Source organism: Neolamprologus brichardi, chromosome 17 (assembly GCF_056152115.1).
Source record: "Neolamprologus brichardi isolate AB-2024 chromosome 17, ASM5615211v1, whole genome shotgun sequence".
Lineage (NCBI taxonomy): Eukaryota > Metazoa > Chordata > Actinopteri > Cichliformes > Cichlidae > Neolamprologus > Neolamprologus brichardi.
Window position 1 is genome coordinate 20,540,180 of NC_142120.1, and position 18,547 is coordinate 20,558,726.

General features: G+C 36.8%; 1 protein-coding gene across 1 annotated transcript in view; it reads right to left on the minus strand.

The window, feature by feature from the left end:
- The window catches only part of LOC102787110 (leucine-rich repeat-containing G protein-coupled receptor 5-like), a 49,241-nt gene that overhangs the window by 16,257 nt on the left and 14,437 nt on the right, over positions 1-18,547 (minus strand). Inside the window, exons 3-9 of the mRNA XM_006781002.3 lie at positions 17,356-17,427; positions 15,318-15,389; positions 8,859-9,074; positions 7,552-7,623; positions 1,882-1,950; positions 1,487-1,558; positions 929-1,000 (exon numbers count right to left, since the gene is read on the minus strand). Of these exons, the coding sequence (XP_006781065.1) occupies positions 929-1,000; positions 1,487-1,558; positions 1,882-1,950; positions 7,552-7,623; positions 8,859-9,074; positions 15,318-15,389; positions 17,356-17,427 (645 nt within the window). The remainder of the gene's footprint in view (positions 1-928; positions 1,001-1,486; positions 1,559-1,881; positions 1,951-7,551; positions 7,624-8,858; positions 9,075-15,317; positions 15,390-17,355; positions 17,428-18,547) is intronic.

Sequence of the window (18,547 nt, forward strand, 5' to 3'; positions counted from 1 at the left end):
TAGACTCATCTTGTTTGGAACTTTATTCATGTTTAATGAACATCCATCAATCGAACAGAAGATATACAGTGATTAATAAATTTATTAGCGCACCACCCAATGGAAGGCTATGCCATAGCTATCCTAAATGCACAGTATTGGCAATTACTGAAATCATGTTTTTTGTTTCTGTAATCTGTTAATCAGCCTGTATGAACAAGCTTGGTAATTTTTAAATACTTGCTTAAATATTTAAATACTTTACTTGCATTCCTGAACAGAAAAAAAAAATTAATTTGTTGAATGTTATGCTTTCAAGTGCAGTGTGTTGGCTTAAATTTGGGTATAAAATTGGGAATTCAGTTTGTTTTTGCCTAATAAGTAACAATATAAATGTAGTTTTGCAGATGTTTTGGACAGATGTCTAAAATACCTGTTGTTTTCTTGTTTGGTTTTTTTTGGGGGTAAAATTCCCTGCTCCTTTTATTGACTTCTAAGAATGGAACAAAGTTCCCATATTTATGTAGACATGTTTAAAAAATTGCTCCTTGATATCAGTTTCCCTTTTAGTTTACGTCTGTTTGTCTAGAAATGATCATTTGGACCTTTATGAATATTATTGGTTCATAAAGTTCGAGGAGTTTATGTTATGCCAGTCTCCTCTTTGAATGTCTGGAAGGAGTTTCTGGTGTGAAGGTGAAGGTCCTTACAGTTCAATCTAAATTGGGATTCAAGAATATTTAGAAAAGATTGAGTAGTTGTAACTGACTCATTGCTTTGAGACTTATTTATGTCTCTGATCTTGATTAGGCAGAAGTAAAAATATCTCTATTCTATTGTTTGTCAGGCAGAAAAGTCCCAAAACATACTGAAGCACTTAACAGGTTTAGTTAAATCTATAAAAGTGCTGTGCTGTGTTATTTGTGTGTTGAATTTGAGTGTTTCTCACAGCATGCGAAGCTCTGGTAGGTTCTGGAAGGCCGATCGTCCAACAGAGTGAATTGGGTTGTCATAAAAAAATCTGCAAAACGTCCACAAAAACACGTTTTTCATCTCAGGCTTCAGTGAGAGGCTAACAAGTGTAAAACAGAGGTTAGCAAAATTACTTAAGATGCTGCATATAAACATGGAGACAGCCACCATGCTATTGTAACTTTTTGATTTCTCATATGACAGTGGATCGAACTGAGAAACCGAGGGGCTCTGCATGCCCCACCGTAAAGCATAATAAAACATGTTTCATGATCTTATCATTATAAAATTATTATCACTAATAATTATCACCGACCATAAACATCATGTTTAGTTCAACAAAACTCATCAGCAAAGTTTTTATCAAGGTGACGATGGAGTAAGAAGAAGGATCATCATCCATGACTGTCACTATCTTGAGGATATAATAAATAATAGATGAATTTAGCAGATTATTAATTTTATCCTCATTAATTTTGGAACCAGGAAGTAAAAAATATTGCAATCTGTTGAATCTGTTATTAGTTGTACCTACATGGTGTTCAGTAAAGGGTTCCCAGTGAAGGCTTGCTCCGGGATAGACTGGATGTTGTTGCTATGGAATCCGCTAAACGGGAAGATAAAGGAAATTAGTTTCCACCATGTGTTATTATAAAGTTCCTTCCTTCATTTCATCATGATTGCTGGGAAGCTTCCCTCGCCCTTCTCGTTATTTTGATGACAGTCGTGATTGATTGAACTAACTTTTAGGGAATTTTTTTTATTGATTTTGTCCTTTTTTCTTTTTCATCAAATATGTAAACAGTCAAGCATAAGATGCTGTCCACATCTTGCCTCATATGCTAACATTTGCTAAACCGGAGAACCTGAGCTAGCCATGTCTGCTGTGGATAAACAGATGCCTTTTTCAATCAGTCGGTTGAGACTCACAGCTCCTTGAGGTGGCTGAGTGATCGTATGGCTGTGGGAAACTCCATCAGGCTGTTGTAGTTCAGATCTCTGAGGAAGAAAAAGAGAGATTTCCTTATGTAGCGTCTTCTGCAGCGCCCCCTGGTGTGTAAATGCCAAGGTGCTAAAAATTTCTGCTGAACTTTGTTGAATTAATTACTTTTCACATCAGTAAAGAAGAAAACTAATATTTCTGTAATATTTCTGACAATAAAATGTTTATAAATTAGAAAAATGTTTGTTTGAATTAGAAAAATTATTGAATTGGTCACCAGTAGCAGGAAGCACCAGTTATACTGGCAATGGCAAAGTCTAGGCTAGAAATACAATCTCTGTACTGAGAATTGTGGACTCTCAATTTGAACATAAATCCCATATTAGTATTGATAAATCTCAAATTGAAAGTATAGTGTAAAGTAGAGATGGCACGATACCACTTTTTCATGTCCGATACCAATAACGATATCATAAATTTGGATATCTGCTGATACCGATATGAATCAGATATAGTGTTTTTTAATCAATAAAACTGTTTTTTTAATATCTTGCTGCTTTTTGTATAAGTTCATACTCAAGTTAAAAAACAACAACACTAAAGCTATTCTGTTATACCTGTATGAAAAAAAATACACTACACCCAAAATATTTCATAGTTCAGCAACACTGATCAATCTAATAAACTTAAACCTACACCATCCTCCTTATTCTGGTATTTTAAAGAGTAAGCAACCTAACTAATAGGGCTCTAAAACTCCCAGCAAAAAAAAAAAAAAGATAGGGAACCCCCCACCCTCCACCTCATGATGCTTAATCGACGTAATCAACTTTAATTTGATTCAGTGTGAAAAAAAATGATCAGAAATAAATTATTTTTCGAGAATAATTAAATAGATTCAACATCTTTCTTCAACAGAACTGCAGACTGCACAGATGGTACCTTCCCAAAGGAAAAAGTACTATAGCTTACTAGGGTATATTAGACTTAATAGTTACTATGTACAGTAATGGACTTCTATACATTTTACATAAGATTAAAACTTTGGGTGTAAGATTCGGATAATTATTTAATAAAAGCTAGACATTTTAAATGAGAATAAGAAAGAAAAGTATGTCTATGGGCCCCCTTTTCCTTGTTCATGCCCTATCGCCCCCCCTGGCTAAACTTTGCTAGATCCGCCCCTGCACAGTTACCAGCCGTCAGCTGCGTAGAAAAAGATCCTGGTGTAGAAAGTAAATAAATTCTAACAACAGATTATCAAGCTTAAACGTGCTGCTGTTGTTCAGCCGCTGGTTTCCTCTTTCTGGCGCGAAGTGGGCCAAAAACAAACAAGAGAGACGGACTCGCGACAGAAAAGCCGATCAGCTGATCATTGATCAGTTTCATGATTGAAGTAGCAGCTCTCTGGGATAACTTCCTCGGAGATGAAATACCGGTTTGGTAGAGGCTACAAATACACGCAGCCGCTCTATCACGTGACGCATACTGCTGCAACGTGCTACGGTTATGATCCGAGTTGCGCCGTGTCGCAAGTTTTGTGAGGTGCTTTTTTGATATTTAATGGATTGGATTACATTTTTTATTTCTCTCTGATATCCGATCCAGTAATTTATGTCAGTATCGGACTGATACCGATACATCAGATCGGTCCATCTGTAGTGTAAAGTATATAGAAATATATACACTTTATATATAATTCTGTACTCTTAATGATAACCTTTAGATTGGGAATATAGCATGGTAAACACCTGCACTTGGGGAATAATATGCTTTAAACAAGGAATGTTGGGAAGCAAATAGCACCAAAGTCACACCAGTCTAAACTGGAAATTTCATCTCCAGACTGGTAACTGCTTCACATTTAGAAAACCAGCTCTACACTGGGAATTATGTTGGTTCTATTACAAAAAAAGCAGTTTTTAAGAAGCTGTGGGAATGTCAGCTTTAGATTAGAAAAGTGTTTCATGTAAATGTTTGTGTTTCAAGTTTGATGTTTAGCTTAATCTTTTTTTTTCCCCATCTTTTGAGTTTATTAAAGAAACATTTAACTGTGCCTCCCTCTTTTGCTCTTTTCTTTCATCACCAGCAGAGACTAGAGCATTCTTCAAGTCCACACATGGCTTCAATTAGGTTCTCTCATCCATCTCTGGGATGCAGGTGGCTATTATACACACAAATCCACCGTGTGTGGAATGAAGCTGCCACATTGTGAAAAATACCATTAAATTGAAATTGCTTCCGTCTGGTTCTGAGTGTGTGAGTACATGTGTGTGTCCGGGGGACGATCAGGAACAACAATAACTGGTATGCTTTCTGTTTTCCAAGGTTATTATTGATGGAGCTTGGACGTTTGGGATTGGATGAGAGATTTTTCAGACATCTACAATCAGGTTAGGATTTTTGGATTTGTGTGTGGGTTTGTATCAAGCCTTCTTGTTTCTGTCTCTCATATATTATTTTAGTTTTGATGTAATGATTTTGATTAGGTTTTTTTGTAATGAATGTATTTACAGAGATAGGAAAACTAATAAACCTTTGCCTTGAAGTTAAGCAAATAATGTGTTACATTAAATAGTAAATAGTAATCAAATATCATTTTAGCTTAAATTCTGCCTCTGAATAATTGTGTCTTCCATGTCCATGTAACAAATGTTTTCTTTTTATTACTTTGTACTTTGATTTATAGCGTCATAGATGCACATCAGTTAGCATGATTAGCCCCAGCCTTGCTAATGCTTGCTACACTTAGTAAGCTAAACTATTTATCCTCTAAACAGGAAATATTGAGTCAAATTTGTAATGTTAACTCTCGATGTTTTGAAGCGTAACATCAGGGGCATGAACGATTACGTTGGAAATATTAATCTGGGATATGATCGGTCAAAACTAGGACTAAAGGCTGTGTTAAAAATCCCGTGAGAGGTTAAGAGTCATCATAGGCATTAAGGCTAACTCTAATTTAGGACAATTTTGTTAGTGAAAGTCAGCTCAAGATTTGGACATCTGCTGCCCTATGACAACTGGGATAAGCTCCAACCCAATGAATAAATGGGGAAAAAAATGGATGGAAGGATGGACGACCATTATCAAATCTGGGTTAGGAACATCAGCCATGCTCGACACAAGCTTTGGATGTTATCATTTTTAGATAGTCTGTACTGGAATGGTTGACTCTTGGATAAACACCTTTACAGTGGGAAAGGTCAGCTCTGCACATAGAGTGATAAACCTTAGCCAGTGAACTAGAAGAGTTCAACGACAGACCCAATAAATGGGAAATATAGCAGGTTGAAATAAACCCAACTGATCCCTTAAGACTTGGTTTTCATTGACATATATTACTTTCTCTACTGAAAATAATTAAGAACATGCTATAGCTCATTATCTTGACTGTCAGGTGTCAGTCAGCATGGTGGTTTTTATTTTTGTGGGTTGGGTCATGTTACCCACAAACAGTCTCAAAGGTTTTTGTGGAGAAGTTTTGAGAGCTGGATTTTGGTTTTCTGTTCACCACTGTTTCCGTCACTTACTGGAACCAGAAAATCTTAATTTGGCCAAAAGGGAGGAGGCCTACATGAAACATGGAGCACAACTAGACAGTGACGTTAGCAATAGAATGTTCTTCTAAAAGCCGGATGTGTTTTCCTTTAGGTCTGATCAGATCTTGGTTGCATTAATTTTTTTCTGCTCTCATATCCGTTTTCCTGGTCCCTCTCTGTCTGTGTTTGTAGCTTCAGATGAACATGAGTCTCTGCTCTGGTTTATTATTGCTCATCATACAGGTACACAACCTCCCAACACGCATACACACACAAACACATGCTGCCCATGAGTGTGTGTGTGCATGAATAGTAATTATGATTAGCATACAGCCCAGGCCACACACAGAGCCAGCTAAGCGCACACAGAAGTATTTCCAAATGAAGTCCGTGTATGTTTGTGTGTTTAAACCTGCTTCTCTGGTTGACTGAGAAAACAGAAACATTTCTATCCACACACACATTCCTCAGATTATACGCACACACACAACATAAACACACACACACACAGGTTAATCTGCTCTGTCTCCATTTAATATTTCCATGTAAAATGCTTACTGGTGACGGCAGAAACAACTGGTATCTCTCCATAAAGCGCCACGCGTGTACTGGCTTGGATTGCACAGGGTTAAAATAAGATTGATGATCATTTTAAGAGCGAGCATTTCTCAGAAAATTCCCACATGTGTTTCTGTTCAAGCACGCGCCATTTTTTAGATCTTTTAAAATCAGCTGTATGTGGAGCTCGTGATGCTGCTAGCCATCAGTAAACTGTACTGTATATTAATAATATACCTACAAATGACACAAATATTTGTTTTGATCTTGGAAAAGTTGGTTGTAAAAAATATGTTTATGACAAAATAGAATATAAATCTAAAATAAAGCGTCTAACTTCTGTGATAAAAGTGAGGGTTTTACCACCTATTTTTAGTCTTCCTCCCTGTATTAGTTAATTTCTGCCTTTATTTTGAAAGTCAGCAGCCTTTCATGTTTTTACTTCCTTCCTTTGTTCTTTTCCCACCCTGCTCACGGTCTTTATTGAGTTTCTCCCTCAATCTTTGTCTTCATCATCAATTCTTGCTCTCGAGTTTCTTGAGCCCTCCAATGACCCTGAGTTGGATAAAGGAAAGAAAATTGATGTTTTTCCATTGTGTGGATCTTATTGTTTATCTGAAAGCTCCAGATTCTTTATTTTTTCCATCAGCCTGACTGACCTGTCTCCTTGGTGTCTATAATTTGGATTGTTTACTAAGTTGAACAAAATAAATATGACGGCTCATCAAACAGACTGCAACTTAAGAAATCAAGAACAAACATGAAGAAACGTGAACTTCCGTTGTGTTTTACATGTTTTTGCAGCCTTTTTCTATTTGCTGGTGTTGCAGTGCAGTTGATCTCACAGGGCCACTGTAAAGTGCCATTATATACATTGAGCCTCAATATACATATATGACAGAAAACAACATTAAAAAAATAAAGGTATCAGATTTATCAATTTTTTTTTCTTCGTTTAACGTTTATTTATTACTTACTGCAGGGATCTCAAACTATCTCCTGATAGTCAGAATTGGCCTTATAGGTAATCCAGTCCAGCCCACTGAATGCCTTTGCAAACTGTAATAAATGCAGGGATGGAGGGCATAATTTTCAAACTATTCGATATATAATTTGCACCAGCAAGATGTGGGCTCCAACTTATCAAAAAAAGATCATCAAGCTGTTTATTCTCTTCAAAGCCACAGATCTGAACTGTCAGATCTGAACTGGCAGTTTTACATAGCTTGCCTTACCACATCAAAATAAAATATGTACGCTAAAGAGCAGTACTAACATTGCTCTTTAAGGCGTTCTCTGGAGCTTTGCTGGTACTTTCTCTGTTTCCTTATATCTTTGTGCTAAGGTAGGCTAAAGATGAAACTCTTGAAAAGAAAGAAAAAAGATTCCTCCAAATCAGTGCAGGTTCTTTGAACATAAATCCCATTAAGGATCCTCTACAAATGTAAAAATTAAGGCTCTCTCATCTCCTAACCCTTCACCCTGACCCCAACTCAACCCTGACTGCTCCAACTCCTGCTCACACGCACTCACACGAGCGCACACACAGAAACTCACAGCGTCTCCAAACTGTGGAGTCCGTGGAAGCAGTTCGGTCCCATGGAAACGATCCTATTGTTGTTGAGATGCCTGTGGAGAGAGAGAGCGAGAGACTGATGGACTAATGAAGCAGACAAAGACTGTGTGTGTGTGCGTGTGTGTGTGCGTTCTTTCAAAGGGGCCCAGGAGTCTCTCAAGAAGGTTTTTTTCTTTTGGTAATTTCATGCAAATTAGCTTCAAACCGATTGGACAAAAGGAATGACAGCAGACTTCAATGCTGCCGCGCTGAATGCCATCACACAAACAGAGAGCTTGCATGTTATTAAGGAGCTAATACAGACGGACGGGGACAGTCGCTTCCACGGTTGAACTTAATGCTCCTAACAAAAACACACAGATAAAAACAAAAACACTACCCAAAAAGTGGAAAAGAGTTTCTGTAAGCCTGCATATGAAGAATAGATCTGATTTAAATCCTGATGTTTTAAGGTCAGTAAACTTAAGTTAAGCTTTTTGAAACAAGTTTAAATTAAATTACACCACACACATCCATTTTTCTGAATCTGAAGCAGATATATGGGCAAAGAATGAATTTTTATTTATCATTTAACTCATTTACAAAATTTTCAACTTTAAAATATATAGATACATTTTTAAAAAGATAAAAAAAATTAAAGCTAAATTGTTGTAAGATGGTAGTCAGTGGTTATACAGCACCAAATTACAACAACAACAGCCTCAAGGTGACCGTTGTTGTGATTTTGTTGTTTCAAGATTTCATTTTGGTAAATGCGATTCTCCTTTTGATCTCCTCACAGAGTGTTTGTCTGACTTAAACTTGATTGGTAAATAAAAATCATACTACAAGCAGGAAATAAAAGAAATTCATTTGACCATGCAAAATCTTTTTCTCCCTTTTGCTACAGATTCTTTATGTTTATATACAAATCTCAGAAATCAGTTTCTGAGATTACAGCTACTGGATCTATGCTAAAAAATGTCTCAATTATAACAGAATAACTGAGTAAGTTAGCCAACTAATAAACTATCTACCTATATCTAATGTTAGGTATGTTTATATGTTTGCTATGGACAACCACTGTTGGATTTACTCATAAATAAACCAAATTTAGCCAGCTCTTTTCATTGGTAACCAGCCTAGTTTAACAGCAAATCTACTACCAACACCATTAGTTAACTGGTCCTCCAAGACGGTCCTGTACACATTCCAACCATCTACAATGGAACCCTAGTGTCACATAAGGTGTTCTACTCTATTCTACTCTATTTGTTTGCTCTGGATAACCCAAGTTGTGTATACATACAGCACCACCAGGCGGCCCAGCTTGCTGAAGGCATGGTCGGGGATGTGGCTGATGTGGTTGAGGGCAAGTGTCATGGCCTGCAGGGCAGGGAGCTCGCCCAGAGCCTCCACTGGGACCTCCCTCAGAGAGTTATCATCCAGCCAGAGGTGACGGAGTGAACGCAGGCCGGAGAAACAGCCAGCGGGAACACTAGAGATATGATTGGCGTCCAGTCGGCTATGAAGAGATATACACACTGATTTTAAGTGTACATTCAAGCAAACAGTTATGTGTACATATATATGTAAATGCATTTATTAAGTTTCACAGTTTCACACACACAAACGACACCCTTTTTGGCTCCTACCTTAAAGCACACTGTGCGCTGTCGATCTTACGTGCTGCACAATAATATTCAATATTTAGTATTTACTGTTATATTCACATAGATCATCGCGATGATGTTGTTTATTATATTGCTCTCTTTTTTTTTTGCTTGTTTTCTCTTTTTTCTTTCTCAACAGGTGATCCAGGTGATTGATATGTGTATTTTTTGTCTGTTTGTTTTGTTGGTTTTTTGCCCCTTATCACTATTCCTCTTCCCCGCTGTTTTTCTTTTCCTCTTTCTTTCTCCCTTTTTTTCCCCCAGTCAAGTCTGTCCCGTGTGTAGCAAGTGAAAATAAAATAAAATAAACAATAAAAGGTGAATCAAATAGACCATCCCAAGGCCGGCATGGTCTATTTGGTAAAGTAAATCCGTTGGGCATCTTTCTTCGCCTTTAGACAATAACTCTGATGGCAAAAGAACCAAACGGGACAGGCGGGAAAAAAAAAAGTTTCACAGAGCAATTCTGTATACATATTGCCAATGAGTCAGGTTGGATTTTTTTAGCTAGACTGTTGGTGCAAACACATAACTGTATATAATATGCAGAATGTAAGATTTTTGGTACTAAATGTTTTTTGCTCTTTGCCAGTAAACGAGAGATAATTTCAAAACCCAATGATCATATAATATTTGCACATAGGAAAGGATGGCTAGCTAGCTCCAGATATCAGATAGAAACATCAGAAATCTTAAACTATTGGCCATTGTCCCCAGAGACTGGGACGATAGCCATAGATTCCCAGATTGGTTTAATCAATAAATTAGGGACAAGAATTGTTTTCAAGCTGCTCCAAGACAAGATTTAGGGTTGGCTCCAAAATTAAATTTTCTGTTTGGAGGTATTTAGAAATCTAGCAACGTTTCTGAATCAACTGTAGAAACATAAAAGTGAATAAACAGCCTTTTAAATTGAAGAGTTTTCTTTTTTCTTGAAACTAACAACATACAGTACAAAAAAGTGCAGTTACTAAAAAAATGGTAAAAACAAAAACAAAACAAAACAAAAACAAAAACAAAAACAAAAACAAAAACAATGACTAAATACAGTGATGGAACCTTTGACTTCTACCCGGCAGATAACATACTAATTTCTCATTTTTAATAAAAAGTACAAAAAACCCAGCCATCCTTTCTGCAATTTTTAACTTAAAGCGGCATTATAGTTACATAATTAAGACACTTTAGAACTAATAACTCTCTTTACTGATTAAATTATTATTAAATTATTCACATAATAACAGAAAACATCTACTTTTTGAGATGTACAATAAAAGCTTTATGTTTAGAGACTCAAAATGCAAAACTGAAGGCTTTACTTCACTTTGAAGCTGTTCAAGAGGAACATTAGAAATCAAGTGTTCGACCAGCAGCAAAGGAATGATCGGCAGGCTGCTCAAGCACCACTCAACCAGCCTCTTGGCTCTCAGGTCAAATGAAGGTATTTTAATAACCACACTTATTACTCAGTGTGACTGTGTGGATTTTGTGAGTCGGACAAAGGCACAGCTCTCAAAAAGCAGGAAAATTAAAATAATAAGCCTTAATAAGTGAGTGACTGAACATTTGTTAGGCAGTGGTATTAAACAATGCAAAGACGCAAAAATAATTGCTTAATTATTTGAACTGAAGCATTTAAAGGTCCATTTTAATTTGTTTGTGTCTTGTTTATGTGTTAATTAACTTCTATACACATGTTACAGCATCAAAACATTTTTTTCAGTCTTACCACCCTGTTTGATTTTTAACTGTGTTGCTCAAAGAGAGGTTGTTAGGTAGAGCTGGATCAGGTGACCCTGAACCCTCTCTTAGTTACGCTGCAATAGACACTGACCACTTCGTCTTCACTCATCTGTTTTCACTCTTCATGAGTTTATACACCACTGTTTAATCATTACCTAATTCATTTTAAATTCTGGCTCTCTTTCACAGTGTGTCTTTTGTTGTTTCCTTCCCCTCACCCCAGCTGGTTGCAGATGGCTGCTCCTTCTTAAGCATTGTTCTGTAAGAGATTTCTTCCTGTTAAAAGGGAGTTTTGCCTTCTCACTGTTGCCAAGTGCTTGCTCATAAACTGAGTCATCTGATTGTTGGGGTTTCCTCTTTACACAACAATTTAGGGGTTGAGGCAACATTTGTTGTGTTTAGCACTATATAAATACAACTTATTTGAGTATTATAATACATAAATACTTGGTATAGCTTTTCCTGTTTTTTATAATATGAATAAAATCTGATAGACAGTGCTGTAATATTTCCCAATATGGAACATTTTACCTTTAACACCTGTTGATTTGTGCTCTGAATCAGGGAAGTTTGATTCAGATATAGATGTTGCATATAGGATAAATGATAATTCTGCTAATGCTACATGCTCAGATTAAACTCAGTGATTGTCTGATTGGGTGTGGGAATATTTGAGGCACAGAGATGTCTAAGGGTCTGGTCTTAATTTTCTAGTTGATCAGTTTAATATTAATTTAAAAAAGTTACTGAATATCATTCAGTTCCCTTTTACTGACTTTTGCTGTATTGAGTTCAGGCAGAAAACTCACAGCTCTTTTGCAGGCCGTGCAACATAAACATGCAAGATCTGTAGATATAAAGAGAGAGCTGACTGTATGTTCATCCTAACAGTAGTTCCTCTGTTCACATGGAGAGAGAAGAGAAGGATGGGACTTCACATAATTGTCCATTAGATAAATGAGAGAGACCTTAGACCAAAAGAAAGACTCAGACGTCTCCATTCTTATACCCTTATCTCTCACCCCCCCCCAACACACACACACACACACACACAGCGAGAGAGAGGTACAGTTTCAGTATAATTACTGTGTGTTATCAGGCTCAGAGAACACACTCGCTGCACTACATACATTAATATACTGAGCCGTGTGTGTGAGACACATTCCTTTCCACCAAAGAGTAAAATGAAACGAAGGGATTAGCACAGCGCTCGCTTTTTTGCGCTACGGACCGGTTTATGTCCTATAATATTTTCACGGACCGGCCTTTAAGCTGTCGCGGATAAATACAACAAAATAAAACCAGTACTGGTACCAAAAAGAGGAAGATTTATTCATAACCAGTGTTGGTCAAGTTACTTGAAAAAAGTTATCAGTAACTAATTACTGATTACTTCCCCCCAAAAGTAATCCCATTACTTTACTGATTACTTATTTTCAAAAGTAATTAATTACTTAGTTACTTTTTAAAAACATAATTTACAACCTGAATAGGTGATAAAGAAATAGATCTTTCAGCCCAATTCTACTTTTTCAGCATAATCCATCATATAAAATGTAATCAAATGAAAAAGTCTCTTTTTAAAACTTGTTTTTATTAGTTTTAGTCTTTTAACTTTATGCATCAAGCAAAAAATAAATTATATGCACCATTCTCTGACTGAAGAAATTTGTTTAATATTTAAACCTATTTTCTGCACATTCCAGCACATAAAATAAAATAGTTTTTTGTGTTTACACTCAGTCTTTCAAATAAATGCAAGTGAAACAGCAGAAAATATCAAAGACTCAGCGGTTCTGTTGCTCTATTTTCACCTGTATAGCAGGCAGAGGTTTGCCCTGGTGCAGATGTGCCGCAGCAGTCAGTGGAAGAATCTGCGAGTTTCTCTGTAAATTTCACATTACGTCCTTGCGCACTAGGTGCTTGCTCGGAAGTTAACCTCTTAAGCCCCAAGCCTAACTGATCTCCTGCCTTTTGCCCCCGTATCAGGGGGCGTTGGGGCTTAAGAGGTTAAGGGTTTTTTCGCTGTAAAAAGAAGTTTTCTTCCCACGCAGTGAACAGCGGACGCTAATGTTTTTGTCACTTTTTACGGAATCAAACTCAAAGTAAGGTCAGTACTTCCACGCTTTAAACGCTGCATGCTCATACTCTCTCCCGCACTCGATATATTATCCTTTGTTGATCTGCACACAGCTGTTGCCACGAACGTCGCACTCGCTTACGTCATTGTCACTTTTGCAAAAAAAATCAAAGTTTTAGTAATGCAGTAACGTGGCGTGCTTACGGGAAAGTAACAGTAATCTAATTACCTTTTTTGCAATAGTAATCCCTTACATTACTTGTTACTTGAAAAAGTAGTCGAATTACAGTGTTACGCGTTACTGCCCATCTCTGTTCATAACACATTCAAAGACCCAGGGAAACCGAGTTAACCCTTCAAACCCTTACCTAATTTACCCTTTAAACCAGGGGAAGACAACTCCAGGCCTTAAGAGCAGATGTCCTGCAGGTTTTAGATGTGTCCTTGACAAGGTTATTATCGTTAACGAAAACTAACGAAATAACAAAAACTAGAAGTGAAAAAACATTTTCGTTAACGGAAATAAAAATAAAAACAAAAAAAGGAAAACTAACTAAAACTGGAATGAGTGTTCACAAAACTAACTAAAATTAACTGAATTTATAGCAAAAATGTGTTTAGTTTTCATTGATGTGTGCGTGTCATACAATAGTCAAGGGTGAAAATGAAGTTTAGTTTCCAGATTTTTTTCTTGCTGTGTCTCATTATATGCCAGCAGGTGGCAAGTACGTTAGTCGAGTCGTCTGTGTTGCTGCTCCATCCACGCGCAGAATCATGTCAGGAAATGTCGTAAGAAAGCGCCAGAGTCCAATTTGGGATTACTTTGAATATGACTGTGTTTTGGATAAAGCAAGTGTCTTGTAGTGGAAACAGACAAATTATGAGTGACATTTCTAAAGGGAAAAAAATCCCACAAACCTTAAAGTGCACTTGAAAAGCTCACACAAGAAGGCTAACCTAGCTTACCTAAAACAGAAGCTAACCCCAGGCAAGGCAGCGTGATGCATCCCGAGACAACAGGACTGGGATATCTACACAACTGTGTGAGTCAATTACCTTCAAAAAGTTTATCAATTCACTTGAACCAAAATTACGAACACCCGGTGCTGCAAGAGTTAATAGTCTCATTGGGGCCAAGATATACATTTTATAGTTGCCTGGTATCAATGGTTGTTCATCTGCCTTTATTTATTTATTTAAAGAACCCATAGGTGGGAATGTGAGTTGTCTGTCTCTGCATGTTAGCCCTGCGACAGACAGGCGACCTGTCCAGGGTGCAGGGTATGGTAGCTGGAATAGCAACATACCCAAGGATAAGCAGAAGAGAATGACTGATATGATGAAACTGGGATTTTGTTACACTTAATTATTGCAAACACAACTAAAACTATAACTGAAACTAATTAAAACTAAACTGAAACTAAGGATTTTCAAAAAAATAAAAACTAAACTAAACTAGCAAACAATTGGTAAAAACTAATTAAAACTGATATAAAATTGAAAATCTGAAGTCAAAACTAAATAAAAATAAAAACTAATGAAAATTGCAAAACTATTAAAACCCTGGTCCTTGATCTAACACAGCTGATTCAAATGGCTAAATTACCTCCGCAACATGTCTTGAAGTTCTCCAGAGGCCTGGTAATGAACTAATCACTTGATTCAGGTGTGTTGACCCAGGGTGAGATCTAAAACCAGCAGGACACCGGCCCTCGAGGCCTGGAGTTGCCCACCCTTGCTAAAAATGCTAACCGTCACCGGTGACAGGTTAGGGTTTAAAGGGTTAACAATAAAAACGATAAAAAAATAACAATAAAAACAGATAAAAACTCTGAAAAAACACCCGAGCCTCAACTCTCCCAGCCCGGTACCAAACGACTTGGGTTGAGGACCGCTGGATTAGTGTGTCTATATGTGTATTATTCCTTTTTTGTAGGAAAATTAAGCCATTTTAATATCGCATGGACTTAAAAACATATTTTAACAAATGTTCCCATAAGATACATCAATAGCACGAAGACAGAGGGTGTAGTTTAACTTGGGGTTAAAGTTAGGTTAAAGGTATAGTTATATTAAACATAGATTCAAAATTAGGTTTACATAAGACAAATGATTATAGCACACAAAGGAATTTAAGAAAAACTAAAATAATACACAGTATTTATAAAAGATAAAACGTGTGGTCAGTAAAATGGCACGGTATATTTATAAAGTAAGAATTAACATAATCAAATACATGAAACTAAAAAAAACAAAGTGAAATGTGACTCACAGTGACTGCAGGTTGTGCAGGTTGTTGAAGGCTTCAGCAGGAACAGATCTCAACTGGTTGTTTTGAAGCATCCTGTAAAAACGCAATCAAAACTTTAACAAAAAGTGTTAAATGCAACAAAACAACACAAAGATGGTTTACAAGGACCACATTTTGGGAAATACTAGAGTCGCATGTATATCTACAGGATAATCAGAAGCCAGTAATCTTAGCATAAAGTCTGGAAATTAAGGAAATAGATTAAAAGTGGTGAATAACTATTTTTACACTTTCTGTTGTGATTTTTAAAAAATATTTTTGTTTATAATATTGGTTTGTTAAAGGATATGTCCTCCTTTTCTTCAAGACATGTTTGTATATTAAGTAATAAATCAGACTTCATAGATAAACATACCTGGGTGTCATCTGCATAGCAAACAAACATGTATTCTGTGTTATCTAAAATATTGTCTATGCCTTTCAAAACTGCAGCTTTCACTGCCAATGCTCCTGGTTGCAGAGTGACTAAAAATAGACCGCTTACTCTGTTTTGGCCTGTATATGCTTGCATATTTTTTTATGTTGATAGTCTTGACATGTTGTGTTGGCTTCAATACAAGACTCAAATATATTTTGAGGCTCCCTACAGACTTTGGGGACAAAAAAATTAGCTCAAAATGGCTCTTTAGATTGTAGAAGTTACTGGCCCATGAAAATATAATAGGCCCTAGTGCACAACCCTGTGGAACTCCATTTATTGCAGAATTTGTTTTGTAAATCTTTTAGAAGTTTCTGTGTTACCTGGAAACTTATTTTCTTGCTTTCTTTCTGTGTTGGTCAATCCCAATTATTTTATGAAGTCTTACAATAAAACAAAAAATGTGAAACGTCCATTCATAAAACACAGCCAGCTGTGGCTCAGGAGGAAGAGCGGGACGTCTCTCAATCAGAAGGTGAGATGTTTAATCTCTAGTTACTTCAGCCAGCATGTCAAAGTCTTTTTGGACAAGCTATCAACCCCTGAGTTGTCCCCGATTAATCCGTGTGAGTGGGTGTGTCAAGGTGCATAGGCATAAAAAAACAATTGCATGAATGTGTATGACATTGGGTGAATGAGGCTTGTAATTAAAAAGCCCTTTGTGTACTCAGTTTGAGTAGAAAAATGCTTTACCAAATACCAAGTTTCAAGAATAATAATGTGCATGATTGTAGCTTTTAGAAATATTAAAAAGACAGTACTATACAGTGCGGCAAAAACAGGAGTTCAACAGTCCCAATGTTTACAGATCAATAAAATAGAAAATTAACTGACCCAGAAATGAACAGAGAGAAGAATAGAAGACAACAGAATAATGTGTTGGTATGAGCGAATGTGTAAAATGTAAACAGGGAACAGAAGTGTTGTTCCAAACTGCAGAAACTGTGCACTAAACCGAGACACACATGAAATCTTCAAAGTGTCTCTGTGAATGATTAGCACCAGTAAACATACCACACAATATTCCAGTGTTTGTGTGCGTGTGTGTGTGTGTGTGTCCGGGGGGTAGGAGGTGGGTGAGGGTTGTGGAGAGGGTGGGGTTGAGTTGCTATCTTTCTGAGGACCTTTATCAGGTTTAAACAATCGTAATCTGTTAGATCGCACCTTTATCACTGATGCTTTATGCACCCCGATGTAAACCGTATACAGCTCTTATCTTACTCCAGTCCCATTTATCTTTGAACATGTGTGAAGTCTCCAGTGCAGTTTCATTGCTTGCACAATGACAATAAAGCTCTCTGATGCATCTTGGCCAATCTTTACAAATTCAAAGGACGTTTAAAGGTCAAGATCAAGTTTGAAGGAACAGATCTTAATACATTTAGAGAATAGCCCAGTAAAAATAGCCCAGCAGAGACAGTTTAATGGGATTAAACAGTCTAGGTTAAACACCAAAAACCAATAAATGTTTTTTTTTTGTGTTTAACCAGGATGTTCTTTTAGGAACATATTCACATAACAATCATAAAATGTGTATGTTTGCTGAGGCATCATGCCGTGAGGAAATATGTGTGAACTTACAGCACTTTGAGGTTGTAGAGGCCGGTGAATGCTCCTCTGGGGATGAAGGTCAGATCATTTCCCGCCAAACGCCTGAGACACAGAGAGAGAGATTATAAGCATTACTGACTTCAGATCATTTTTGGCCAAATTAGCATAAAAATGAACTAAATGAGGGATGTGTTTACAAATGAAAAATATTTTTTAATGTTTCTATGAGGAGTCCAAAGTGAATGTTTTTTGTGGACAGCCATGAATATCTTTTACACAGGGTGACCCCAAAGCACCATGTCAGCCTATAAACATCCTCCAAATATGAAAATGAAACATGTATGAGAAAAGGAGTCCTCTTCATTGTTCCAAGTAAACTTCAGATGAAGTGCCACCATCACCTTTCAGCGTGTCCACCCCCATCAGAGATGATTACAGCGCCAACCAATCAAAGCTGCTGCATTCATGCTAACAAAGTGTCTCAAAAAGAGGGCTTTTACTATTCTTTTACACTTTGGCAGTGGGCCCTTAGTGCTTTTGGTGCTTGCTGTTGTAGGTGGAGGTATTTACAAAGGAGTATTAGACATTAAGAACATTGTTTTAAGATAAATTATTATTGTTCATGTTGAGAATAAAGTGGGAATATGGAAGTTAAAATTGTTTCAAGTCAAACAGCTGCCACGGCTGCTATACTCTCTACAAAATACCATTTAAACTTTAATCTTAAAATTTTGGATTTATTCTCAAAATGAATAATAATAATGAAAAAAAAATCCTTTTCATTCCTAATGTAGCACTCATACTCCGCTGTGGGTATTTCCCCAATAATGAGCCTGTTGTTTGTTGTTTTACTTCTTCAGACGGGACGTCAGAACACAGTCCAGGTGAGGATGTTAACAGCAAATCCTTGAGCTTGCAGGGTTTACTGCAACCGACATTTATCTTAATATTTTGAAACATTTCCGAGTTTAATGCAAAATTTGACATCTTATATGCTGAATATTACAGCATCTCATCTCATCTTTAGAAGATGCCATTCCTAAGCAATTAAAATTTAGAGCTGCTTGGATACAGTCTGCAAGATGAACTGATGAATTTGTTTCCAAAAACTCACAAGTTTAGCTTTAAGACTCGCACTGAGCATCATCTTTTAGACAAGTTAACAGTCAGACATCAGGTGTGTTTGGGGATCCGTGTTTCCAGCACACACGGTGCTTTCATT